The 27,786-nt window shown below is 45.7% G+C and overlaps 1 protein-coding gene across 1 annotated transcript in view; it reads right to left on the reverse strand.

Moving 5' to 3' along the window:
• The window catches only part of LOC111159595 (microtubule associated protein 6), a 72,871-nt gene extending 45,660 nt beyond the window's left edge, over nt 1-27,211 (reverse strand). The window contains exon 1 of the mRNA XM_022522134.1: nt 26,298-27,211. Within this exon, the coding sequence (XP_022377842.1) occupies nt 26,298-27,211 (914 nt within the window). The remainder of the gene's footprint in view (nt 1-26,297) is intronic.
• Between the last annotated feature and the right edge of the window lie 575 nt (nt 27,212-27,786).

The raw sequence follows: 27,786 nt of genomic DNA on the forward strand, positions 1-27,786 counted from the left end.
CATAAATCCCCCATCCCATGGGACATGTGAAGGCTTTCCAACAAGTCCATCTGACTATTAGTTCTTTATGCTAATCCTCATATAACTTGAAATTAAACTTCCCTGCTTTGGCGCATGCTCTGGCCGTATTTATGATTTTCCATCAGTAGTTATTGAGGGCTCACTGGATGATGCTCAGTAACTCGCTGCTTCATTTATTCCACATATATTAACCGAGGTGCCGTTGAGAGGGAATTGGGATAGAACGGAAGGCAGAATAAACAAAATCCCTGCTGTCTTGGACAGCAGTGACTTACAGTCCAGTGACGGGAGATGGACACTAAACCAGTAAGTCGTTCCATAATATGCCAGGTGGCGGGAAGTTCCATCAAGATTAGTAAAGGTGACAGAGAGTCACGTGTGCTTGTATGTATGTATATGTGTGTTGTGTTACCTAGGGTCAAGGGCAGCCTCTCTGATGAACTGATGTGTGCTCAGAGACCTGAAGGAAGTGAGCCTTGCAGACTTCTGGTGAAAGAGTCCTCCTTCTGGTGAAGGAGTCCTCTGGGCAGAATGCTAAGACCCTGAGGCAAAGGTATGTGTGAGGACAAAGGCCGACTGTCACTGGATTGGAGCTGACAAAAAGGAGGGGAGAAGGAGTGGGAGATAAGATTGGAGGAGCAAGGGTGGGTGGGGTAGGGCACTGCACCTCAGAGTGAGAGATCTGATTTCGTTTTATGTGAGAAGCAGAGCCGCTGGAGGATTTGGGCTCTCATCTCATGCTGAGGGGCATGATTTGCCTTTCGTTTTGGAGGTTAAGAACGAGGAGGACGAGGACACAGGCAGACCAGCTAGGAGGCTATCTGAATGATCCAGACGAAGGATGACAATGCAATGGGCTATAGTAGCTGTGTCCCTGCCACCAGGCCAGGTGGAAGAGACTCCAAGTAAAGAGGATATTCGAATAATGCCATACAGGAAGTATGTCAAAAGTGCTAAGGGCAAATAAATGAGAAGGTTTATTCTACCCATGGGAGAGAGGGCAGGAATGTAGGGGAGGACACGAGTTGAGTCTTGATGATCAAGAATTCACCAGAGATGGCATCCACAGCTTTTCATGGCCCAAAGGGTGAAAGCAAATTCCACGAAGACCCCAAGGGATGATTATGGTCAAAGGGTAGGGGACATTCAGGGTGTATGGCAGTCAGTGGAGCCTGACAGGGGGGCATGACTGAGGAGTCATGTGACACTGAGGAGCCCTGACCCCCATTTCTCCAGTCCTCATGCTGAGAGCCGGAACAGGGAGGCCCAAGCTGGACAAAGGCTCTGCTCAGGGGGCTTCTGAGCTGGTTTCCATAGAAGCAACTGTGCAGTGCTGGTGCCAGAGACCATGGCTGGGACACTAGTCCCTTTGTCAGGGCACATGTCTTTTCCTGTTTTTAGGACACCCTCCCTCACGTTCCTCCCTCTCCCCCAGACACAGGGCAGTGGTGGGGCCCATGAGGCTGGTGGTCAGGGTCGCTGCTGCGCTCCTCTGCCCTGGAATGTTCTGAATGCCTTCACTCACATAGGATCCGGCTCTTTAGAGGAACATGGATTGATTAAGAGATATGCTGACACTTTCCAAAATATTGGGCAGGAAAAGTTCTCCCTTTTCTCTTAATGAGGGTTTAAGGGCCATTAAAACTGTATTTGTCATTTGTAATCTTGTAGCTATGAAGAGATGCCCTCTCTCACTGAGCTTTCTTACACCAGATTACTAATGAGGTAATTACCCACAAAATAATTACTGCATAATTACTGGGGGAGTGGGAAGGAAAATGTGGAGCAAAATAAGCAGCCACGACTTGGGTTGTTATGTCAGAGATCTGATAAGAATTATCTCCCCGAGGGGTGCCTGAGTGGCTCAGTGGGTTAAAGCCTCTGCCTTCAGCTCAGGTCATGATCCCAGGGTCCTGGGATGCTCAGCGGGGAGCCTGCTTCCTCCTCTCTCTCTGCCTGCCTCTCTGCCTACTTGTGATCTCTGTCAAATAAGTAAATAAATAATCTTTAAAAAACAAAACAAAAAACAAAAAACAAAAAAGAATTATCTCCCCCAAAGTCAGTAAAGTGAAAGTTTTTTGGGTTCATAAAATGAGAGATGTATCATCATGGTTTTATAAAAGGAATTAGTGAGAAGCACGCCTTTTGACCCTGCCCTGGGGACCCAGCATCTTCTCAGAGGCAGTCTTGGCCGGGAAAGCATGGTGACTCTGCAGTCAGTCGGGGTCCATGGAAGGCCCAGCCTCCCCTTCCTTCCCGTGAAGACTGGTGCAAGGGCCTGATTCTGCCTGAGCCTCACTTTATGAAAGCAAGATGGGAAAGAGCTCCTCCCAGGTCTTGTGAGAGGACTGAAGACTTCCCCGGCTCCGGCAAGTGCACTCACGAAGTGGTACACTCCTCTTTGACCACTTTCAGTCACGATTGGTTCCTACAGCATCTGTCTGCCAAAAACCCAATTAGGCGAGGCTGGAGGGCTTAGCAATTATTCAATAATTCTTACCCATCTATTTTCCCTTGAAAGTGCCAAAAATCTTTTGGTTAGTCTGTCGGTTCATATTTTTAGAAATGGGAGGTAAAAACAGAAACCCATGCGGATAAACATGGAATTTGAAATGGCACAGCTGCATCGGAGGCCAGGCTGTGCGGGGAGCCTGGCGCAGTGTGGGGCCTGGCTCCCGCCTGCGCTCATCCTGGGGCCCGAGGGAACATCTGGAACGTCCAGCACTGGGAGCAGCTGGCCACAGCCTGTGACAGCCGCAGGAGGCAGGGCTGCAGGGGCTGTCTCTTTGTTATGCGTTTAACACGGAGCAGGGCAGATAGATGCTCCACAAGGCAGGCCAGTCAGACTTAATTCTTGTCTAAGGAGCTGATATGTATGAGAGACGGCGGTGGGTGAAAGCTCTCATTTGTGATAAGTACACAGAACCCTCTTTACACATTCTAGATTCTAGAATGTGCCTAGCATTGTTTTCTCTAGGCTGGTCTCCAAATTCAGTATTCCTAAGGATCACCTCAGGTGGGAGTGAGGGGCTTGTTAACACGCGGCCTCCTGGGTCTCACCCTCACAGTCTGACTCTGGGTCTCAGGAAGCTGAGCTTTAAGCAAACACCACAGTTCTCACAGAGGTCCACGGACTGCGCACAGCAAGAGAAACACTGAGGTATTTACTTGACCTGCATAACAACTTTGGGATAGAAACAGAAGAGACATTATTCGGGGGGTTTAAATAATTGGCCCAGGGTGGGCCAAGTGGCTGAGTGGTAGGAGCTTGGACGCAACCCCTCAACCTCCCCACCCCATCCTGCTGAAAAGCCATCTCTTCCATTAAGCCTTTGTCCAAATAAGTATTCTTGAAATAATCTCTTCCTCTTTACACCCAGAGTGTGCTTCTTTTTAGTTACTTAGTCTTCCACTTAATACAATGCTACAATTAAGCACCTGTCTTACCTCTGTATTAAGCATGTCTTTTTATTTTGGTGTTTTGGCATCTGGGGAAGCTGCTCCCCACCGTCACCCCAGGGCTAGCCATTCCTAGAGGCAGTAAACATGCCTTCTGTATGCATACCCAACCCATCTGTTGCCCAGACCCCAGACACTGCCTTTATTGGGTTCTCACATTTGGGCCACACTCCTCCTGTCCCAATCATCCCAGGGCTAGGCACCAGAAAACTAAGGACAGCCCCTGTGCCCCAGAGGCCACTAAAATTATTCAAACAAGCCAGTCCTACACCTTCTTAGCCTGCTTCCCCTGCCTGACCCACTTCTTCCTGGGAAAACCACAATGAAGTCTCTTGCCCATGTTTCCCCTTCCTCCTTCTGCCTCCTGACCAACCCTGGGGCTTCCCCATGTAGCCTGGCATGTATGGTGTAGTCCGTCCCCTCCTCTCGAGAGCAGACGATCCTTTCAATGGCAGTCATCTCTCTCGATCTGCTGCCTTGCCACACCCGAATAAAAATAAAACCTGCATGTTGAAAGCAGTCTCCCATACTCAACTAGAAGTGACCTGAGGACAAATGCTTTCTCTCTGAACAACTATTAGATTAACTCACTGTAGTGTTCACTTTGGGTGTTCAAAAAATATTTGTTAAATTAATTTTAATAAAAGTCAAGCTTAGCCAAAGCCTTCTATCAATGATTTTGTTCACTTTGGGGGTTAGAATTTGTAGTCAATTTTTAAGCTGCTGTTTTTCTCAAGCCAAGTGTCAAAGCGAATGGCAGATCATGTGGAATGCTGGGTTATCAGAGGCTCCCTTCAGTCACGCAAGGGAAACATTTACTGACACCGAGAGGAACAAGGGGCAATTCCAGCCTTCTCGTTTGCCATGAAAACAGACAGTCCTGACTCATAGATAAACACTTCAGAGGACAGAAACATTTAAAAGGGCAGGTTGTGGTCTGCTCATGGGCACCCAGACATGGGCTTCAGAGCAGGAAATGGAAGAATCTAAATCTTTCTGGACTCCTGGCCCAGTGCTCCCTTCTGTCTCACCAAGCGACCCACAGCTCCACCTTTCTGTTTTGCTTGCCCACATATTTCACATCCCAGCCCACAGACCACTGATTCGTAGAAAAATACTTAAGAGGACAGAAATCTTTAAAAGCGTGGAAACACATGGAGTAAAGTAAACTCAGCTACCCACGATGCCTTGGACGGCCCCACTTCGGAGAATTTCTGAGAAACACAGATTGACATGGCACCATGGTCTCCCCAGCAGGTTTGCACATTTCAGCTGGTGACATTCACTTTTCCCTCAAATGGTCACATGAGATGCGGCACCTGCCTTGGGGCACAAGTGCTCTTAGCGCCACGGGAGGACAGATTGCAGTAAATGAAGGAGACATGATCCAGATTAACATTTCCTACCCTGTTAGATCACATTCTGGGGTCAATACAGCAATTTTAAATCTTAATGCTCTTTTCAGAAATATCTAAGCAAAATAATTCCTCATTCTTCTCTCCCTATTGGGAGGGTTTTTTTCCCCCTTTATGCACAGGCTTTATCAAACTGGCTTAAATACATGAGAAATAATCAATTCAAAAACTAAAATGGCCCTGCTAGCTAAGATGGTGCCACAGCATCCACTTAGGAATATTCATTTTGGAATAATTTCTCATTTTGGCCTCAGCCATCGGTTTTTAACCAGGCAAATCTGGGATGTGAATGTAGGGTGGCATCTCACTCCAAATCCCATGCATTTTTTTCCTCAAAGCTAAATTACTCAGAAGAACTTTTTGGAAAGTCAAATACAGAACCAGAAATGCATGATTTTAACTTTATGAAAATATGAAGAGAGAAAAAGAGGAACTAATACCCAAATTACAGCATCTGTATATGAGCGGTGGGATTTGAGGCAACTGACATTGTCAGTTTTTATTTGTTTACAAATTGTACTTAAAAAAAAAAACAAACCAAACTAAGCTTCCTAATAAAGGAGGGAGGCAAGGAAGAAGAAGGGAGGGAGGGAAGGAGGGGGAGAGAGAAATACTACTCTTCAGGCTGCCTCATGCCTCAAGTGACCCTCCCGGGCACAGCTGTGCCAGCCAGAGTTGTCTGCTGGTTTCCTCTGGGCGCTGAGCCTCGGGGCTGGCTGTGCTCAGGCCCCACCCTTGCTCTCACAGCTGACCACCTCCCACTCCGCTGAACACACACAAGTCTATCACTTTCAGTTCCACTTGATTTCCACTCTCCCCTCTGGCTGGTGGCCATGGAGTTCTCTTGGCAAACTCCCTGCTGGTTCCCATGGATACCCCCGATTCCCAGACAGGCGGCTGCTCCGAGCAGATGGTCGTTGGCACTGGGCGGGGAACAGGCTGAGAGGACATCTGAGTTATCTAGTACCTGGCATCCTTCTACTCACCCCCACCCCAACATGCACGCACACACACACACACACACACACACACACTTTTTCCTAGATCCTGCTTGCTCCTAGACTTGACAAGGAACTCATGACATTTCAAGTGTAACAAATACTACAACACTAACTGCTAGCATTTATTGAGCACCTACTGTCTGACAGACAATGACCTACAAAGTGCTTTGCATAGAAAGGGAAGGAAATAATTTATCAGGACAGTTGAAAGAGTTCAATTTTTCTGACTCAAGTCAAACATGACTATTTGGGCCAAGTCTTTCTGGGCTAAGTGTGGACTGTTGATGTGCGTGAGGACGATTCTGAAACATGATGAAATTTCCGGTTCTGGGCCCAACCTTAGAAATTCAGATCCAGAAGGCCTGGCAGGACCCAGGAGTCTGGGATGGGGCTGAGGAATCTGCACCTTCAACAGGCACTCCGTGTGATTCCAGGGCAGGTGGTCTGGGCCACGTGAGAGAAAGCCTGCCCTAGCTCAGGGATTCTCCGACTGTAGAGCGCCTGGGAGGTCTGGTTAAAATGCACTATGACTCAGTAGATCCGAGATCCTCAGATACATCTGAGATTCTGCATACCCGATTAGCTCCTAAGAAGGGCTGATGGTACAGGTCCATGGACCACACTTTGAGTAATAAGAACATAGATGGTCAGCCTCCCGGAGGCTAGTTCACACCACAATGACCTGCCAAAAGCCCAATCAGATAAGCCAAAGGACACTGCAATTATGTAATAGTTTGGTTCAGAGAGAGTGAAGCACACTGACCCCACTTCCTGCCCGTGCACTCCAGAAACAGGACTACATCCAACACACCCACCGGTTCAGGAGTCCTTGACCCTGAGTCAACAGTGCCCAGATTTCCAGTCACAGCCCTGCCATTCCCTGGCAGGAAGGCTATACCCGGGCCTCCCTGTTTCCTGTACTTGGTTTCATTTCTCACATCTCAAGCCTTTGCACATGCTGTTCTGGGTTTCTGGAATGCACTTCCCCTTTCACCACTTGACCTCCACTCCCGGGCACCTTCCTGACCACCCCGGCACCATGCATGCCCTGCTTCCGGCCTGGGTCCTCTCCAAACCTCTCCCCTCCCAGGTGCCAGACAGGTCTCCTGAGAATGCAGATCCAAACACTCATTCTCTCTCGTTTAACATCTTTCAGTGGTTCCCTGGAGCTTTCAGGATAAGGAGTCCACAAGACCCTTCATGAATGAGCTCTGCCCTCCTTCTCTGGCCTTTCCCTACTTTCCACCCATGTTCCTCAGAAGCCCTGGGATCTACCTTCCCTCATCCTGTTCTATCTGCCTGAGACGATGCCCTCCAGTTTACACAGCAGACTTCTTTTTTTTTTTTTAAAGATTTTATTTATTTATTTTACAGAGAGAGATCACAAGTAGGCAGAGAGGCAGGCAGAGAGAGAGATAGAGGAGGAAGCAGGCTCTCCGCTGAGCAGAGAGCCCGATGTGGGACTCGATCCCAGGACCCTGAGATCATGACCCGAGCTGAAGGCAGAGGCTTAACCCACTGAGCCACCCAGGTGCCCTACACAGCAGACTTCTACTCAATCCTTAGAACCCTGCTCAAACATCAGTCCTTCAGAAGATTTCTCTGTCCTTCCGATTTCCATATCTATTTTAGATGTTGGTAGGGTGTTGGAGCCAGCTCATGCTGTCTTGAGAGAGCCATGTATTAAATTTTCTGAGCCAGCTGTTAAGCACAGCCAGTATAAATAAATGTAATTATATAAATATAAATTAACCTACTGTATCAAAGGTAAAGGTAACAAATGCTCAAAATAACACTTTCTAATTATTTTGCCCCATGTCACCATCATCTATGCTCTTGAGATGACTTAGGTCTATTGTACCCACTGATGGGAACGCTGTGTACTGGTGGCTTCTGCGGGGCTGTTCCAGCTCCGTGGATGGGAGCGGAAGTCAGCAAATGGGGCAAACCAAGACTGGGCTTATTGTTTTCTTGGCTGCTCAGACTTAAAAAAGTGATGGAGTACAATGTTAACAATGCAGATTAAACATAAGAGTGTGTCATCTCTGTAAGCTCTTACGTTGTAGGCAGCACAAAAAAATGGAGGAAATATTTTTCCAGTACTCACAATGCTTAACGGAGGAAGCGAAGAAGTTCACAGCGTTCGCTAATGAGTGCAGCTGTGACACGTCTTCAGGCACCCTCACTGCTTCCCTTTCACCCTCTCAACACAAACAAAAATACCAGCCAACATTTGTGTCAGAACCACACTCATTTGCCAATAATTTGAGTGACTTCTTTGTTCCATTCAGGAAAGGATGGATGAATGATGTGAAAAGCAGCTCCTCCCCTAGGAGGATTCTATATACTACAGTTTATATTTTCAACGCCCTGGAAAACCAGAATTCTTAACTATAAGAATGACTCTACAACTATAAACTTTGAGGGACTCTGAGGTCCCTCCCAAGAACCCTACGCTGTCCCGCGCTTTTGTCCCAGCTTGTTCTGGAAGTGCGGAGCATCAGTACCCAGGCCCTTGTCTCCCGATTTCTCACTGGTGGTCTTGGGAAATACTCCTTCCAGCCTCTAGTTTCCAACGGTGTCCAAACCATTATGATAATAGGGGCAGTGTGATCTAGGGAGAGGGGGAAACAGGTTTTAGGTGGCCTATTCAGGGGTGTAAATTATGCCTTCAGTTATTAGCGGTGCAACACTGGAAAAGGTATCCAACCTCTCTGAGCCTCAGATTATAGCACCTACAGGACAGAGCTGGGAAGACGAGATAGAATGTACAGAAAGCTGATGCTATTATTTCTACTGCCACGATGGCCACGGCTGCCAGCAATACTTAGGATACTTTTATTATGTGCTGAGTACTAATCCAAGCAGTTTACATCATAGTCCATTCGTCATAGGCAACAACACAGCCAGAAGATAGTGGAGTGATATTTTTAAAGTGCTAAGAGAAAACTAATGTCTACCCAGAATTCTTCCCTCAGCTAGCTATCACTAAAGTATGAGGGCGAGAAAAAAGTATTTCAGACAAAGGGCAGACTTCCAGAAAGCAAGAGTGGGATTCAAAAACCAGTGGCGAGCAAAATATTACTGAATACAGAGGCAAATCTAAGTAAGCAGTGGACATAAAAATCTTATTACTAATTGTTTCTAAATTAGAGGACTTGTAAAGCAAAGCTGAGCTAAACTATAATACAAAAACATGGAAGCTGAAGGGGCGATCAGAGGTCAAGTCTGACCAACTTGAAATTGTAAGTCAGACCTACAGATTAAAAAAGATGGATGGATAAGACACCAAAAAACCAACCACCCAACAAAAAACTGGAAATAAAATGCACAACTTCTACACAGAAGGGAAAGAGAAAATTTAATCAATTCAGTAAAAGGCTGAAATGAATCAAAGAAGGAACAAAGGGAAATCACGGTAAATAGAAAATCCAAGAAATTTCTCAAAAGAGATTTTTAGAATTAACAAGAGAATTCATCAAGTTTACAGGCACCAGTTAAACATATGGGAATCAATATCATTCCTATACATCACCAACAACCAATTAGGAAAGGTAACAAACAAACAAAAAAAAACAAAACAACCTCACAACCCACAGAATCTAGAAAACGTCTAGGAAAGAGCATAGAAAAAAGACCTTTCGGAGGATATAAAACAAGACCTCAGTTAATGGAATGATGTATCTTGTTTATACACAGAAAGACTCAATATTACACAGATGTCAATTTTCAGATTAACTTGTAATTTTAACCCGTCTTCAAAATATCAATAGTAATTTCTGTAGTAGTTGAAAACAAAGTCCAAAATAAATATGGGAGGGTAAATGTCTAAGTAAGACCAAGGCAATTCTGAAAAAGAACAACCAAGAGAGAGACTTGCCCTGTGAAAAATCAAAACACATCACAGGGCCATCATAATTAGGTTAAGTGTAGTATTTGTTAGGAATAGACAAATAGGTCAATGCGACAAAGCAGAGAACCCAGAAACGGACACACACAAGTGAGAGGACTTGCTATCAGAGAGAGGGGACTTTTTAAGTCAGTGGGAACGAAGGGCCTGTGAAACGAATGAATTTGGGATTGTTGGCTTTCCACATAGAAGCACATGGAAATATATATCTCACACTCATATCATTCAAAATTCATTCCAGACGTACCATGAACCTGAATGTGAAATATAAACCTTGAAACTATCAGAAGAAAGTATAAAAGACTGTGTCTATCACTTTGGGAGTGAAGTGTTTCTGAAATTAGGAAAAAAATGCACAAACCACACAGGCAAGGACTGAACACAGTGAATACACTGAAATGAAGAATTTCCATGTGACAAAGACCCTGGAAATGGAGGCAAAAGCCAAGTCACAGAAAAGAAGATGACTTGTCAGTGTCAATGTAGGTCAATTAAAATGAGATCACACCTTATAGGGACTACAGGCATGGGGTATGAACGCGCAGCCCACAGAAGAGAAATTGGAGATTTTGATAAACACATAGAAAGTTTCCAAGCTTCGCTGAAAAGCGGGGAAATAGGAATTAAACAATGACCGTTTTCTCACTATAAAATTGGCAAAATTTTAAATGGTGATATTATAAGAAAAAAGGATATTTTTTACATGATTCATTGAAGTATAAATGAGTCCAGCCAGTAAAAAGAGCAATTTACCGATATCTAACAAAATGCATATAAACTAGATCCAACAGTTCCACTTCTCTTACATATTTTCACAGAGAGACATGTATAAGGATACTCACTGTAGCACCATTTTTGATAGTTAAAAGTTAAGAAAACCTAATATAAATAGAGTAAGATAAATAACATGTGATATACTCAATGCTGGCAGGTTTTATAGCCATTAAAAGGAAGGAACTATAAATAAGTGGGTGCTTATGGCTGCTTGTTTGTATTTCTTCAGCATATATGATGTTGGGTGAAAAAAATGAAATCACTGAATGATACACAGTGTTAGCTGTCATCTAAGTAAACACAAGGGCACCTGGCTGGCTCAGTTGGTAGAGCATGTGACTAGGGTCTTGAGGTTATGAACTGGAGGCCCACGATGGGTACAGAGATTATTAAAAAAATTAATACCTAAGAAAAAAACTTGTTAAAAAGTCATCAAATACTATATAAAAAATAAATTAACACATACACACATATGTAATTTCTTCTGTAGTTTATAGATAAAGAGATATGCACCCCAAAGTCATGAGTGGTAGCCTCCTGGGGTAGAGGGAAGAGCAGAATGGGTCTGGGTCAGGTGGGCCAAGAGAACTTTATTATGAAAGAAAAACATGCTTTGACACAAACAAAACTGGAAGTAAATATAATAAAAAGTTAATTTTAAAAATTCTGGGTAATGAGAATATGGGTGCTGCACTCTTCTTTGTAGTATACTTTTTTTAACTTCTAAGGGAAAAAAAAGAGAAAGTGCTTAAAAGATTTCTCAGACAAGGTAGCATCAGATATTTAGGAGGGAATGAGAGCAGTATCAAATGGATGAAACCAAATCCTTGGCCATGATCTGACTCTTCAATGTCATCAGTTTCCCTTCGCAGTCGTGCTCTCTCCTCAGCCCTGTGCACTCTCCGGCAAGCCTCAGGACAGGGTGCTTTGGCATCATGCCCTCGGGTGGTTAAGGGGATCCTGGAATGTGGTTCCTTAGCCAGGAAGGCCTGCAGAGGGGACTGGGCCAACCCATTACTGACAGGCCAGGAAATGAAGCCAGAAGGAGGAGCTCCAGCCAGACCCATAGAAGGCCAGGCAGGCATCGAGGCTCACCTTCACCCCCCAGGCTTCAGCTCCAACACCACCACCCCAGACAACAGCTCCAACGCCTGGTCTAGGTTAGGCCTGTCAGGTCCCATCAAATGCTCTCCTAGCACTTTGTGCTCTCCCTGGCCCAAATTCATCACAATTATATTTAGTAACCAGCAGCTGGAATGCATGCTTAATACTACATCTCTCATTCTCCTGCTCACTTCATGGTGAACAGCCTCTATCTTGTTCAGAGCTGTCATCAAACTTAGTTCAGAGCCTGTCCCTCAGGGACTCATCTGTCTAAACTGAAGTGCAGCCAGATTCCATGCTTTTTTTTGAGTGCTAATATTTAAAATGTTGACCGTGAGGACCTAATGATTCATAAAACAGGTACACATCCATGCGACCTACGACATATATAACATTGCGCCATGTTCTTGAGGAGGAAATTCAGGCTCAGAGACTTGAAATGACTTCACCAGGGTTACATCAGCATTAAGTGGGAAGGCTGGGCTTTGAGCTGAGGTTTCTCTGATGCCAGGTCTTTTGGTTGATCCTCTGCACCATGGCGATCAGATCAGTAGCTGGGATTACTAAGTTTCCTTCTGTTCTTCACTTTTTCTTGTGTATTCTTCCCTCTTCTATCATCCCCACCCCTAAAGACCTTGCTTAGTTGAAAGCATCGATGCTTCTGCTGCTGCATCATCTCCTCCTGCCCCTTCCTCCCTTTACCATCACCATCACCATCACCATCATCACCTTCATTATCATGCTTCTTCCTACTACTGAAGTAGGAACAGACACAGACTGAATCAGGAAGTGCCAAACCGCGGACTCCGCAGTCATCTCCCCAGAGCGAGCTGAGCGTCTTATTCATAGGAAGTACTCAACATATAGGAACTGGGTTGAATTGATTTATTAACAAAGTAACACTCTTTCCCCAACTTCTTCCATCTAGATAGAGAGGAAGGTAGCATTTATAACGTATCACCTTCCGAGAAATGTAGTTTGGGTTGGGACTATTATGATATGCTAAATAAAAGGCTCCCCAGAGAATGGTGTGAAATGATTAGATTCTTAGCAGCTGGAATCACCAAGACTCTCTCCAGTTCCCAGCCAGCCCTTGGAGAAGGGCCGGAACAGAACTTCTTTGAGCTGTCACCACAGTCCTCTCATGGTAGAGGTCTCTTCTGTGTTTCTCGTAGGGGTTTCATTCTAGGCAAGGGGATTTGTCCTCAGGCACCTTTTTATAGCACGTTGTCCTATTTTTTTTTTTTTTTAAAGCCTTGTTCCAGCTCCCAGGAGAAGCCCACATGAAATGGTCATAGCAGCCAGACACTGATACTCTTCCACAACGGCAACTCCCGTACCTTGTGTCCATGGTTGCTGTGAGGGCCGGGCTGCTGACCCATTATATATGAAGACAAAGAGACTCTCTCACACACACGTCAGTGCCCTGTTGCTCTTCAGTTGTAAGGAAACAAGAGAATGCCTATGCCACTTGGGAAGAATAAGCGATGTGCTTAATCAGGAACAGTCAAACCAAGTATTCTCAGGCACTGTGGTCAGGTTATTCGACACTTAAATAGTCTGAAACTTGATAGCATGGTGTTCTGTCCTCAACAATACAGATCGGAGGGCGTCTGGGTGGCTCAGTCAGTTAAGCAGCCAACTCCTGATTTCAGCTCAGGTCAGGATCTCAGGGTCCTGGGGTCAAGCCCCGGGTCACATGGGGCTCCACGCTCAGCAGGGAGTCTGCTTGAGGATTCTCTCCCTCTCTGTCTGCCCCTCCCCCTTCTTGCATGCTCTCTCTCAAACAAATAGATCTTTTTTTTTAAGATTTTATTTATTTATTTGACAGAGAGAGATCACAAGTAGGCAGAGAGGCAGGCAGAGAGAGAGAGGAGGAAGCAGGCTCCCTGCTGAGCAGAGAGCCCAATGCAGGGCTCGATCCCAGGACCCTGAGATCATGACCTGAGCAGAAGGCAGAGACTTAACCCACTGAGCCACCCAGGCATCCCTCAAATAAATAGATATTAAACAAATAATAATACAGATCAGAGATTGGGAAACTGGTCCATGAGCCAAATCTGTTCAGCTATGAGCTAAGAATAACTTCTGGAGATAAATATTCGTAATCAAAATGATGAAGGGGAATACTAATTTTGAATTTCATTTCAGCAAATGTTATTCCCCTAAAAAAAGCCATTCTTCTCATTGGTAGACCTATATTACAAAATATTGTATTCAATTATTATTATCATATTTTGAATTTCAACATTAAAACTTTGGGAAATTTGTTTTCTCTTGTTATATAAGGGCTGGCTGAGCCTAAAATATGTATTATCTATCCCTTTACAGAAAGTTTACCAATCACTGCTCTAGACCTTTCCAGACTCATCTCCTGCTATGTCACTCCTCACACTTGGAACACTTGTCATATCTGAATGTCTGTGATTCTCCACAATGCATAGCTAGCTCTCCAGGCTCCAGCTCTCCTTTCTACCTGGAATGTGCCACCTCATGCCTGCCTGATTATTTTGCCTACGGAAATGAGACTGATGCTTCAAGATCCAGCTCAGATGCTACCCTCCCTTCTGAAGTCTTCCCCGATTCTCCAGGTCAGACTCAAAAGTAGTCACAGAAAATCTTTTATTTAAGCATTTCATGGTTCTCTTTCCAGAAATTCAGAATCTGTGCACCCAGAAGGGCAAAATTGCCTCTTTCTATTAGCTGAGTGGTACTCAACCCCACTTGGGATAATGATGATGAGAATAAGCTGTCTTTTACTGAGTGCTTACTATGAGCTAGGTACTATGCTAAGTAGTGTACATACATCATTATTCACTTGCTCAATTAATACCTATTAAGCATCTCCTAAATACCACGCAGTGAACTTGGTGCTGGGAGTACAATGGTAAATAAGACAGGTGAGGGGGGCACCTGGATGGCTTAGTTGGTTAAGCATCTGCCTTTGGCTCAGGTCATGATCCCAGGGTCCTGGGCTCAAGCCCCATGTCAAGCCCCATCGTTGGCTCCCTTCTCTCTCTACCTCTCCCCCGTTCATGTGCTCTCATTCTCTCTTTCTCTCTCTCTCTCTCTCCCAAATAAATAAATAAAATCTTAAAAAAAAAAAAAGACAGGCAAGAGAGTCACAAGTCACAAACTTAATGGAATATTTGGTCTTTCAGTGACTTTGCAAGATAGATATTATTGATTCTATTTTACCACTGAGGAAGCAAAATCAGACAAGAAAGGTTAAGTAACTTGCCCAAAGTCATATAGTTAACAAGTGGTGAGCAGAATTTGAACACAAGTCCCAAGATAAAGCTAGACATCTGAGAGGAGCTGAAATTACTAGTAAGTATTGTACTCTTTAAGTGGCCTTCTTTGTTCTTAGCTCATTGTTAAAGACCTGCAGGAAGGAATATATAGCTCTGAACCTCTTGCCTTCCCAATGGAACTAATTCCACACTTTTGACACACTGCACAGGTACACCTCCTTCAGAAAATGGTCCCTGATTCAGACTGAGGTAGACTCCCCCCACCCTTTCCTCTATATCTCCACAGTATCTTCTCCATATTTCTACTATTGCACATACTACTAATACTATAATTTTCTCAATGTTTCTCTCACCAGAGCTCTTTTTAGGACAGGAATATGTGCAATTCATTTCTATATCCCCATGTCCTAGCATAGTGTCTGCTACATGACCTGACAGAGGTTTGCTGAGTGAATAACTGAAAGACTTTCATTGGTTACTGACTCTAGTCTGTTCTCTCAATGATAGCAATAAATGTGGCCAGCACTTAGAGTGATGGGCATGCACTGGGGAAAGTGTTATCTCCCCCCGATCTTCCTCACAACTCTTAAGTCGCTACTGTGCAATTATCTCCATTTTACTTATGAGAAAACAAAAGACTTTTTCAAGGTCACACAGATTTTTAAGTTACAGAGAAATGTCTCGAGCCCAGTTTTAATGGTCAGCAAATCCCTAACAGGACACCAGTACACCTCCCAGGACTCATCCCACCATCCCATCCACGAATCTTCCAACAAAATTAACCAGCCCTTGTTGTGGCCCTAGAGATCTCTGGCCCCTGATTTGAACCCTCAGCAGGCCCTGCCTGGTGCTTTGGATGCTTGTATCCATGTTACCTGCGCCACAAGATGGCAAGCTCCTGTGAGCAGGGATCATGAGCTCTGCACCTTAAATCCTCAAGAGCCCATAGCCCCAGCTTTTGCATGCTCTGAAGATGCTGCACTGAACTGAGAATAAAAATAATATTAAGCCCACTGCATTATTATTATTATGCTATTATGATCAAATAAATCCAGCCTAATTCCCTGCTTTTACAGTATAAGCCTCTTTCACAATGGAATAAAAGCCCTGAAGGATGGGAGGGATTTAGAGAAGATGAGAGGAGAGCAGGAGGGAAAACTGGGAGCAAAATCCAGCCACAGTTACACACAGGGCTGGTCAAGGCCCAGGTCAGACTGTGATTTGGCTGGATCACCTGCTGGGCCCCCCATGATTGCAATGTACAACCAGAACTGAGAACCCCCAGGAAAAAGCGTCAGGTGAGTGTGGGGAACATTGGGCAAAAATGCTGGGAACAACCAGACAGGTCAGATCCTGAAAAGCCTCGACTGCAGCCTGAGGTGCTAGTTCTTGCTCTGGATGGGAAGGAAATCTGCGGAGAGTTTGGGATAAGGAGGAATGAGACAGGCAACCCTCTCCCACTGCAAAAACAAGTTGATGAAGGAGGACAGCCTGGGCTTAGGAGCGTGGGAGCCAAAAAGACAGCACCAAGTCACTGCACAAAACAGACAGTGACCACAGGGAGCAGCACCGTGGAGGAGGCAGGAGGCAGTGTTTCAAGGAGGTACTTATGGTGTATTTTGCGGCTGGGGGCCTGAGCCCAGTTTTCCCACCAAAAGAGGTTACGCCAGGCTTAGTGCTGCAGAAGCGTCTTCAGTCATTTGGGAGAAAATATACATTGGCAATGGGCTATGCTGGCCCAGCAAGGTTAGGGAAGGGTACTATGATGCTTTACATACAAGTGGGGTAGCCCCTGCAGGGAACACAGAGGCCGGAGGTAGGGGAGGTGAGAAATGGGAACAGAGCTGGGGCCTGTGCTCTCACTCCACATAGACACCAACAGCCCATCCTCATCCCCTCATCCCCCACTGACTCTTCTTCCGCCTAACCCTATGTCTGTGCTGGTTGGGCCCCGCCCCCAGTGGTCTCTTCTTCCCACCCTCTTTATGCCCCACCCACTCTGATGCCTGTGGGTTTGATCCTCACTGACAGCTCCAGGTCCAGATCTTTTCTGTTCTGCCTTTTCTCTTGAGCATCCAACCTCGATCTCCATTTACTTGGCTTGTATTTGTTTTGAAATTTTTGGTTGAAGTATAACATACATAGGATAAAGTCCATAAACCTTAATTGTTTTCATGTCTAGATCCACATAATCGCCACCCAGATCAACACACAGAACAATTCGAATATCTCAGTAGGTTCTCTTGTGCTCCTTCTCAACTACTTACGTGCCCCATCCCAGAGATCACCACTATTCTGACTTCCACCATTGTCAATTCTTTTGGCCTGTTTTTGAAATCCATGTAAATGGGATTGTTCAGTAAGTGTCTTGTATCTGTTCCTTTCATTCATCACCACAGCTATGGGATATATCCATATTATAAAGTATTGCAGTAATTTTACTTTTCATACACCAGTTGTTCTCACCGGGGGCAATTTTTCCCCCTGCAGGGGTCTTCTGGCAATGCCTGGAAACGTTTCTGATGCTCATGGCTTAGCAAGGGTGAGGATGCAGAGGGGAGTGCTACGGCATGGGGTGGAGAGAGGTCAGGGATGCCATAAGGCAGAGGACAGCTCCTCACAACAAAGAATTATCCAGTCCAAAGTGTCAGTACTGCCAAGATTGAGAAACTGTGTATTAGTTTCCTACAGGTGCTGAAATGGATTACCGCAAGTTGAATGGCTTAAAACAATGCAAATGTATTATCTTCTAGTGTAAGTTAAAAGTCTGTAATGGATCTCACTGGAAAAAATCAAGCTGTCACCAGAAGCAAGGTGTTCCTCCTGAAGGCTCCAGGAGAGAAGCCATTTCTTTGCCTTTTCCAGTTTCTTAGCACCTGCCTGCGTTCCTTGGCTCACGTCCCCCTTCTCCATCTTTGAAGCCTGCAATGTCTGGCCGAGTCTTTATCATACTGCATCACTGTGACATTGACTCTTTCACTTGTAAAGATCTCTGTGATTACACTGGGCCCATAATTCAGGACACTCCCCCACCTCAAGATGCTTAATGTAATAACAGCTGTAAAGTCCCTTTTGCTCTGTAACATAGCATATTCCCATGTTCCAGGAATTAGGATGTGGACATACTTGAGTCGGGGGTTGGGGAGGCATTATTCTCCCTGACATATGATAACCCACTATATGAATATGCCACAATTTGTCCCATTGTTGATGGACATTTGCGTTGTTTTTTCTTTTTAGCTATTATTATTAAAGCTGCTATATACATTCTTGTACAACTCTTTTGTCCTCATTTCTTTTGGGTGTACATTCAAGAGGACAGTTCCTGGGTCTTAGAGTAAAACATATGTTTACCTTGAGTAGATAATGTTGAAGAGTTTTATAGGATTGTACCAGTTTACACCCTAACCAGCAGGGCAGATTTCTATTTTCACTTTCTACTGGACATCTCCATGTCAACCTTGGAAAAAGACACCTCAAATCCAACTGGTTCAAAATGGTGTTATTTACTCAGTGAATGATTGTTTCCCCGAACATCCAAAGCATGAGATCTGGGCAATGTCCTAGCCTCCTCTCTTTGCCTTTGGACCTGCTCTTCTTTGGCCAAAACATTATTGCATCCAATAGTGTCAGTGTTTTGTTGCCTTCTTTCCTTGCTGGAGGTTGTCACGATCTCTGCCCCAGACTACAGCCCCTTCCCGAGCTCCATGCCCCCAATCCATCCCTCCACCACCGTCAAAGTCACCTTTTCCCAAATCCCAAACATAATCCTGCTCTTCTCTTTACTTATAGGACAAAGGAGCCGGCCCAGCCTCCCCACCTGGTCTTCACTATTCTATCGTCATCCCATGAGACCTCTAATTGCTGTCGGCATAGAACTGCTTATAATTTCTCTTCTCATCCATTTACTCAAATTGACCCCTTCCCCACAATGTCCCCTCTTTGAAGATCCCCTGCCAGTCCCCTCTCTCCTGAACCCTTTCTCCGACAACCCTCAGATCAAGCTGACTTAACCTCTCTCTCCTCTGTGCCCCACCAGACCCTGCAAAGACTTTTTATTAGGGTACTTTTCAGCACACTTGTCTCCGCTTATACACAGAAGCCTTTCAAGAGTGAGGACTGCTTTGTCATCCTAGGAATGAGCCTGATACAGAGTAGACACTAGTCATGTTTCCTGGACTGAAACTGAGTTGAGTAATACATGTTAATATGACATGGAGGACATGGCGTGTATTGAGAAACAGCATTAAGCCAAGTCTGTGTGTTCGAGTCTAAAAGCCTCAGGGCAGACAAGAGGCCCTGAGGTCCTAAGCCCCAACAGGGAAGTACTAGTACCATTCCTGCAGGGCTACTGTAAAGGCTGTAGGAGAAAATGCATCTAAGATTTGTAGCAGTCCGCCAGGCACATAGTAGGCACTCAATTAGCTACTATTATTAACTCTAATAGTGAAAACTAGGACTTTTAGTGAACATCCAGAGAATTTTTAGTTTGTTGGTTGAGACCCGTCTTGCAGTTTTCTTCATTCAGCAGAGAATTAGAAGCTCGCAGTTCTACATTTATACAACTGACATAATTTGTAAAGCCAGAGCTGCACTGATTATAGAGATAGCTCTTTAATCTTAGTGGACATTTACTGGAGTATTTTAGTTTTGTGTCTGGGAAATTGAGTGATTCTTAGTGATTGTAGATTTAGAACTATCACTGGCTTGACTTTTTTAAATTTTAATTCATATATGCAGTAAGTACCTTTCGTCCCCCCCAAGACAGCAACCAATAATTGCCTATATCTTATCTCCTTTCCTCTTTGTGGGTTAGTCTTGGTCAACATTATATCTCTAAGAGTTAAGTGCACAAGGGCAACCAATGATCTAGAAAAATGCTTTGCACACAGTAATTCCTCAGTAAAAAATTCCAAAGAGGCATAAGGCATTGCTGAGTTAGGCACTCCGTGTGGTTTCTGTGCCATGTCTCTGTTCTGATTTACCCCTTTGATCACTCCTTCTTTGTCTTTTTCATGGCTATTACTTCTGCTGTCAATACCCCCCCAAATACTTGTATCCCTCAGAGCTCCATTCTCTGATGGCTAATTTTCTCTACTCCCTCTTTGGGGATGATATAAATACATATGTAAACATTTCAAATAAAAAATAGCAAACCAAATTCAACACTACAAACTGTATTTTTATACAAGTAAGGTTTATCTCAGGAATGCAAAGATGGTTCAATATCGAAATAATCTAATAACAGGTTCAAAAAGAAAAACCATATGATCATCTCAGTTGATGCAGGAAAAGCAGTCAACAAAATTCAATACCCATCCACATTTTTAGAAACCCTTAGTAAATTTGGATAAAGAGAAGTTTCTTAATCTGATATGATGCTATCTCATAGAAACACAGAGCAAACCTCAAACCTGATAAAACTTAAGAAGTTTTTAAAACATAAGCAGCATTTCCACATCCTAAGACAAAGATGTCTATTATCACCTACTATCAAAACTACATCCTATGTCCTTACCAATGCAGCAGTACACACACACACAAAAGATATATAAATATTGGAAAGGAAAACAATAAATTGGTATTTGCTAAAAACATACATTATCTCCACAGACAGCCCAAGGGAGTCTGAAGACAAACTAATTAGAGAGCATGATAAAGTTCCTCAATACAAGATCAACATCCAAAAATTAACACATATGAGCAACAAACCATTAGAAAATGTAACAAAATCTACTCCTCACAATAGGAAAATAATTGGAAATATCGTAGACAAAAAGAAAAGGTGGTAGTGTGGCATTAACTCAGAATAATGGAATAGAACAGATATCCCGGAAATATATCTAAACATATGTGACCCTTACGCAATAGAGGAGATTCATGGAGATATTAATGAGGAAAAGTTGCACTTTGGGGATAAATGAGTTTCCATAAGACAAAAAAGAAAACTGGATTCCCTACTTTATTCCATACATAAGGTTAAAATCCAGTTATATTACTAAAGATTTAAATATAGAACAATAAAACTTAAAAATGTGTGTGCAGGGGCGCCTGGGTGGCTCAGTGGGTTAAGCCTCTGCCTTCAGCTCAGGTCATGATCTTAGGGTCCTAGGATCGAGCCCCGCATCCGGCTCTCTGCTCATTGGGGAGCCTGCTTCCCTCCCCCTCTCTGGCTGCCTCTCTAACTGGTTGTGATCTCTGTCAAATAAATAAAAAAATATTTTAAAAAAATGTGTGTGCATTTGTGTGTGTGTGGGTGTGTGTGTGAGGGAGAGAGAGACTCTTGTGCAGAAAATTACAAAATGTAAGTGAAGGACATTAAAGACTTAAATAAATGGCAACCAATACTGTTTTTGTGTATGAGAAAACTCAATACCTTAAGGACAACCAATTTCTCCAAGCAGTATTTTCCATCAAAATTATCCAGACTGCATGTTAAAATGTAGTTTCTTAGGCTCTACTTTATTTTTTTTTTTTAAGATTTTATTTATTTATTTGACAGACGGAGATCACAACTAGGCAGAGAGGCAGGCAGAGAGAGAGGAAGGGAAGCAGGCTCCCTGCTGAGCAGAGAGCCGGATGCGGGGCTCGATCCCAGGACCATGGGACCACGACCTGAGCCGAAGGCAGAGGCTTTAACCCACTGAGCCACCCAGGGGCCCCCTTAGGCTCTACTTTAAATCTACTGAATCGGTATGCCTGAGGATGAGGCCCAAGAATCTGTATCTTAGAAAACTAGCCAGATGATTCTTGGGTGTACTGAGTTTTGAGAACCTTTGACTTAGGGAAGTAGGTCATAACCTGAATTGCACATGAGAGTCGCCTGGGACCGTTTCTGAAATATTCAGATGCTCAGGCCACACCCCAGACCAATTAAATCAGAATTTCTGGGCAAGGCCATCAGCGTTTTTAAAGCTCTCCAATGATTCCAAAGGGCAGTCAAGGTTGAGGGTCATTGCCCTGGGTGAAGGTACCAGAGATCTGTAAGGTTTGATGCCCATCCTCATTTGAACATCTACTTCTAGGGCTAACCTAGTAGAGAATGGACTTTATCTTGATTAAGGCAGCCATAATTTCCTTACATAAATGTTATAAGTTATTCATCTGGTATCCCCAGCATCCTGTCTGATACACAGCAGGGGCTTTGTGGTCATTTTCTGAAATAAATCCAACTAAATAAAACTGAATGAAATGAATCAATGTGTAGGTGAACAAAATGTTCACCAAATTCTAAAAATTTACTGGATTCTGCAAAACTATATGGTACCTGGGTGCAATGTTACACTGTGAGATGTATAGAGATGAACAAAATACAGCCCTCTCTCCCAGTGTTTGTGATCTGGTGGCAGAGGCAGATACAGACAACAGTATCTTATAATCGAGCAGACAATGGGAGTGCACAGAATATAGAAAGGGAATGCAAGAAAGATTGGCTCTGAATGGCAGCACCTGGAAGATATCCTTAAAGATTCAGTATCTGAGATTGGCCTTGAAGTATCTCTGAGACTTGCCCAGGAAGAAATTAGGGAAGTGGGGAGTTGCTCCAGAAGCAAAGGGCAGTTCTGCCAGCAGAAGCCACGTCAGACGGGCCTTTCTCTAACCTTCATGGAAGACTATAGGGCAGATACGAAAGGCTCCTTTTCTTTCCAATTTCCTTGATACTGCTCTCATTTGTCAAATATTTTGCCTCTGGTTTATTAATTCTACCTCCTGGTGCCTCAGCTGATTTCTTTCAGGAGAAGTCTCTCATTAGCATTTCTATGGGGAACACCTGCCACCCCATCTATCCCTATTAACTGATGGCTGGGGCAATGGGACGGACTGGACTGAGACGAGAATTTTAATCCCCTTCTCATGACTCATCTCTTTTCTAATTGAGAATGCTAGGTCTAAAGTCACAAGTGGCTGCCTGGCGAAATCCATCTTTAACGTTCAAAGTGGTAACAGGGACATGCTTCTCAATCTTATAACATCATTATGTAAAATGAGTGTACTAAAAATTAATCAACTTCATGATTGTGAATAATGAAAGATACCCGAGATAGCACTTAATGCAAAAATCCCAGGCTAGTGCAGATACGTTACGAATTAGATGAACTGTTGATTTGGGAAGGTTTCTCAAAATCATCGTGTCAAAGGATGTTTGGTATTTTCTACTGACTGTATATCGTAAGAGAAAAACCAAAGAGTATGTATATGTCTCCGCAAGCTGACTGTATATTTTACATTATATGCCAATATGTTAAGCTGATGGATTGTGTGTCCTTTTCTCTATTTAAGCCAACTGCTCACATTGATGTCATGTGACAGATGTCACTTGGAAAGCCCATGAGATGAACCAGTCACCATGGTGTAAGCCACCATGATTTATGTAGAGTGGCAGAAGAAAAGGGTTTTGTAAATCAAATTATCTTTGAAATGGAACCCAATCTGGCTTCTAATAAGGCAATGTTAAGACTCATCTATGCCGGTCGTGGGGCATACTTAGATTCAGGAGGTATTTGGAATCATAGCAAGGAAAAGAACATGAGACAATAGGGAAAGAAAATCAATGTTCCAGATAAGCCTACAGTTTCCAGGCATTTTTTTCTTTATGGGATATTTGATTAATTGTCTTATTTCTTCATGTCTACTTTCACCCGAAGTGCATTTCCCTATTGGTTAATTTTTCTTCTGAAACAGAAAACAATGTTAAATTTCACACCAACTTGGTCATGCACTTAAATTGTCCATTAAGGAAACCGATGTCTCTTAGCAACACTTGTTCTCTTAATACGTCCAAACCCTTCTAATTATACAGCAAAATGGAACTGCTGACCCCAAAGTCACACACGTAATTAAATTTTACAGAAGACCCAAATGAGAAAAAAAAATTCTTTTGAGGTGCTCAGAGATTTTTTTTTTTTGACAGGTTGGTGGAGTTCTGATTGTGATAGCCACTAAAAACAATCATTTTCACCAGCTGCAAAAGCAGATCCTTCCCCCATTCAATCCCATCACTTGCAGTATGAGTATAATCCTAATGGTAAAGCCTGACATGCTTACTATACAGTGAAGGTGGGGTTTTGGGAGAAGAGGCCATATGGAACAAAGGTGCAAGCCAATATACCTGGAGTGGGCTGTATCTGAAGGGTAGGTCATCCCCTGACTGTCTAGCCCATTTTTCATGGACAAAGCAAGTCCTATTGACTTGGAAATATAAACCGAGTAGGATCACCAAAGGAGATTTGAGAATTTGGGATCTCTCTTGATTGGCATTGACTCTCTGGAGGTGGGGAGGGGTAGTTTCCTGCATGGTGGGTGTTAAGGTTCCACCTGCCACCAGGTACTACTACCCAGGAGTAGGAGCAGGGAGTGGGAGTAGGAAGATGAGGAGGACAGATCAGAAATCTGTGATGCTGGGCGAATCTTAGGGTTTTTTGGGAATGAAGTGGGGCCTGCCTTGGAAACAAGCAGAATCACAAAACTACACCTTGGTTTTGTTTTTTATGCCCCTTGTTTATTTGCTTCCTTCTTTTCTTTTTGGTTCTCCCTTGGCAGTAGAACAAAGATATGGTGCAAATTCTACTTCTGATAGCTCTGAATCAAGGAAAAGGATCTTGCCCAACCCAAAGCCATAAAAAAAGTAGTACACTCCTCAGGGACCACTGTGGTTGTGCTAACAATAAACCAAGAGAGAAATGCCAGGTGGGGTGGGGAGGTGGGGAGATGGAGTCAGAGCCGAATATTAGCTGCCCCTTCTCATTGAGAAATGCTTTCCAGACTTAAAACCTGAGAGAGGAATTTTGTCTTTAAAAAGAGGATATCTATCTCCACTATGCTTCCCTCAGCATATGAGGGAGTGGTTGGTACGTTCACTGGAGAAAGACATCAGTCTGGTATGAGGCTACATACAGGGGTCTTGGCAAAAGACACTAACTCTGCAGTCCTCCCAACCACGGTCTTCTGCAGGAAGGAGGCAACTGGCTGTGGCATTGATGAAGGACCCCATAAGCCACATTTTGAACCCCTCTAGCTCAATTTTTCATCTTGCACATCTGTTTCCCCAGAGACCCTAAAGCCTAATGTTACATGTTCAGAGTCAAATGAGATCTCTTAGTGCTTGATCTGGGTGGAAACATAAGGGGAGGATGGGGAGCTAAGCATTCAGAAAAACATATTGGAGGCACAGGGTGAGAAAGCAAGTTGGAAGGGCTGAGGCTGCAGCACAGAGAGAATTCTAGAAGGATGGAGAGAGGGAGAGGCAAGGGAAGAGGGAGGGAGAAAGAAAGAGAGAAAATGGATATGTGCTTTCTTGAAGGCATTCATTTAGAGGGAATTTAAATGTGCTAAAGAGGAGGGTCTTGGTAATGGAATGAGCAACACAACTGGAAAACATAAAGAGAAGGGAGAAAGGAAATGCATCAATGGGGAGAAGGCTGGAGGTATCTAGGAAGTGGAAATCAGAATAATGAGGGATCATGCACAAGATTGTAATGGCACTAAGACATTCTCATCACCTACTGTGTGCCAGGCTTAATTCTCCCCGGCCATCTCATGTAATCCTCACAATGTCTCGTGCAGTGCCAGGCATATAGTAAGTGCTCAAAAATAAGTTAAATATTAATAATTAATAAATGAACAAGCAAGTCTAAGAGAACGATCTATGATCAATCGCGTCTTACACCTAAGAACCTAAGGCCCAGAAAGGTTAAGAAACGTGCTCAGTGTGACTCAGCTACTGAGAGGAGGAAGGAATCCGACTTCAAAGCCTGATGGTAGAAGGAGGAAGGTGAGCAGTAAGAGCCCCGCGGGGAATCAAGAAAAGGGTGTGGTGTTTGGATGTCTCCCAGGGACTGAGAGAGGGAGGGAAGAATGAAAGGCGGAGGGAACTGGGCTAAGGAGGAGGGGATTGGCCACTGAGAAAGAATTCTTCTAGGAGGACCGGGCCCTGTGGGGGAGCGCCAAGGCTGATATAGGCAACAGCCGAGCGGGCAGCGAGGGGCTGATACCGCTCAAGTGGGTGGGGCGGAATGGCATCGCCTGTGAAGAAACTGCCAAGGGTCTCGGTCCAGCAAGCGGGGATCCGAGGTGGGGCGGGGATGGGGGGAAAGATGCCCAAGTGGTAAAGGGAAAAACCTAGGCAGGCGGGGACGGATAGTACTAACAGCCTTCCCGTAAGAAAGAGCTGAAAGAAGTCAGCCTTGGCAGGGTGTCTGAGCTACCGCCGAGGAGAGGGTGTGGTCTGGCAGGGGAGGGGCTGCACTTGAGGCCCGCGGTGCGGAGAAGAACCCCACCCCCAACCCCCCACCCCTGGGCAGCCTCCGCAAAAGGGTAAGGGTGACCCGCCACGTCGCCTGAGCGGCGGCCCGCGTCTCACCTGTAGGAGCTGCCCGCCGCGCTCGCCACCTCCTCGCGGATTTGCCTGTTGAGGGCGTCCACCGCTGCCCGTCCCTTGCCAGCCTCCAGGCCCGCGGCCTGGACCGGGGCCTGGGCGGCGGGCAGCGGCGCCTGCTCCGGCGCCTGCCCCTCGGCGCGACGCAGCATCCAGGCGGGCCCAGGCTTCCTGCGCGTGTCGCGCTCGTCTGCCCCTGAGGGCTTTCCGGCGGCGGGGCCACCTGCTCCGCCAGGGGTCGCCTCCTGCTCTGGGGCCTCCGCGGCGGCCTGCGCGGGCCAGCGCTCCTGGCTCTGAGGCCGGCGCTTGGAGGCCCCGAGAATCGGCACCGAAGCCTGGGAGGACGCGGGGATTTGCACGGGCTTGGGGATCCACGGGTGGTCCCCGCGGCGCGGCAGCGGCCAGGCGCGGAAGTCCTTCTGGTACTGGGTCTCGCGCTCGAAGGGCGCGTCGGAAGGCTGGTACTCGCTGCGCGGCCGGCAGCTCGGCTCTGGCCGCTGCACCTTCCAGGCGCGGTAGTCCTGACGCATCACCGAGTCCGCGGGGCCTGCGCTGGAGGTGGATCCGGAGCTCGGGACGGCGCCGGGCCCGCTCCGGCCGGCCGCAGCCGCCGCCTCGCGTTCCCCGCTAGGCCCGGGCGCCGGCCCCGTTGCCCGGGCAACTGCATCCAACTCGCCCTGGGCCGGCTGCGTCTCTATGGCGACCGCCCTAGCCGAGGGGGGCGCGTGCGCCGGCTGCGCCTGCTGCTGCTGGGGCGGCGGCGGCTGCGGCGGGGCGCTCGGGGCCTCGGTGGCCTCCGAGTACTTGGTGAAAACCAGCGGCACGGCGATGTCCGCCTTGTCCAGCTGGTTCCAGAAGCGGGCAATGCAGCAGGCCCGCGTGATGCACGGCCACGCCATGATGCTAGCTGCAAAGCTGGCCTTCCCTCTTTCTTTTTGTGGCTCTAAAGCAAGTCTCTAATCTTACTTCAGTCCCTCGGCCCTCGACCAGTCTGGTTCCCACTGTTTTTTTCCCTTGGTGGCCTGGGCTACCTCGCTCTCCTCCCTCAGAGAGCACCCAGGAAGGTCAAGCTATCACTGAGATTAAAGTCCGTAAAGTCCCCCCGATTACCGGCAGCAAACGCCTCCGGGAGCCGCTTGTAAAGGTCTTGGGAGCGCAGTCTGCTGCGGGCACCGATGGGTGAGCCACCCGGCGTCCCGGAGTCCCCGGGCGAGGGCGTCTGGGTCGCGCCCCTCCCTGCTGCTGCGGCGGCGCGCAGACCCCGGCCAAGCGAGGCGACGCGAGACGAGGTGGCTGCGGGCTTAAGCCATGGCGTAGAGGAAGGACCGAGCAGGGTGGCCTCAGGGGCCACGGACGAGGCTCTATTCTCCCTCCCCGATGCGTCCCGTCTCAGCCGGCCACCTAGCAGGGCTTGGAGGTGATTCACCTCCAGCGGAGACCGAGCATTGCTGCAGCCGCTGCTCCCAACGATGCC

Source organism: Enhydra lutris, unplaced genomic scaffold (genome assembly GCF_002288905.1).
Source record: "Enhydra lutris kenyoni isolate GAN:26980312 unplaced genomic scaffold, ASM228890v2 scaffoldscaffold68, whole genome shotgun sequence".
In the NCBI taxonomy this organism is placed as follows: Eukaryota; Metazoa; Chordata; class Mammalia; order Carnivora; family Mustelidae; genus Enhydra; species Enhydra lutris.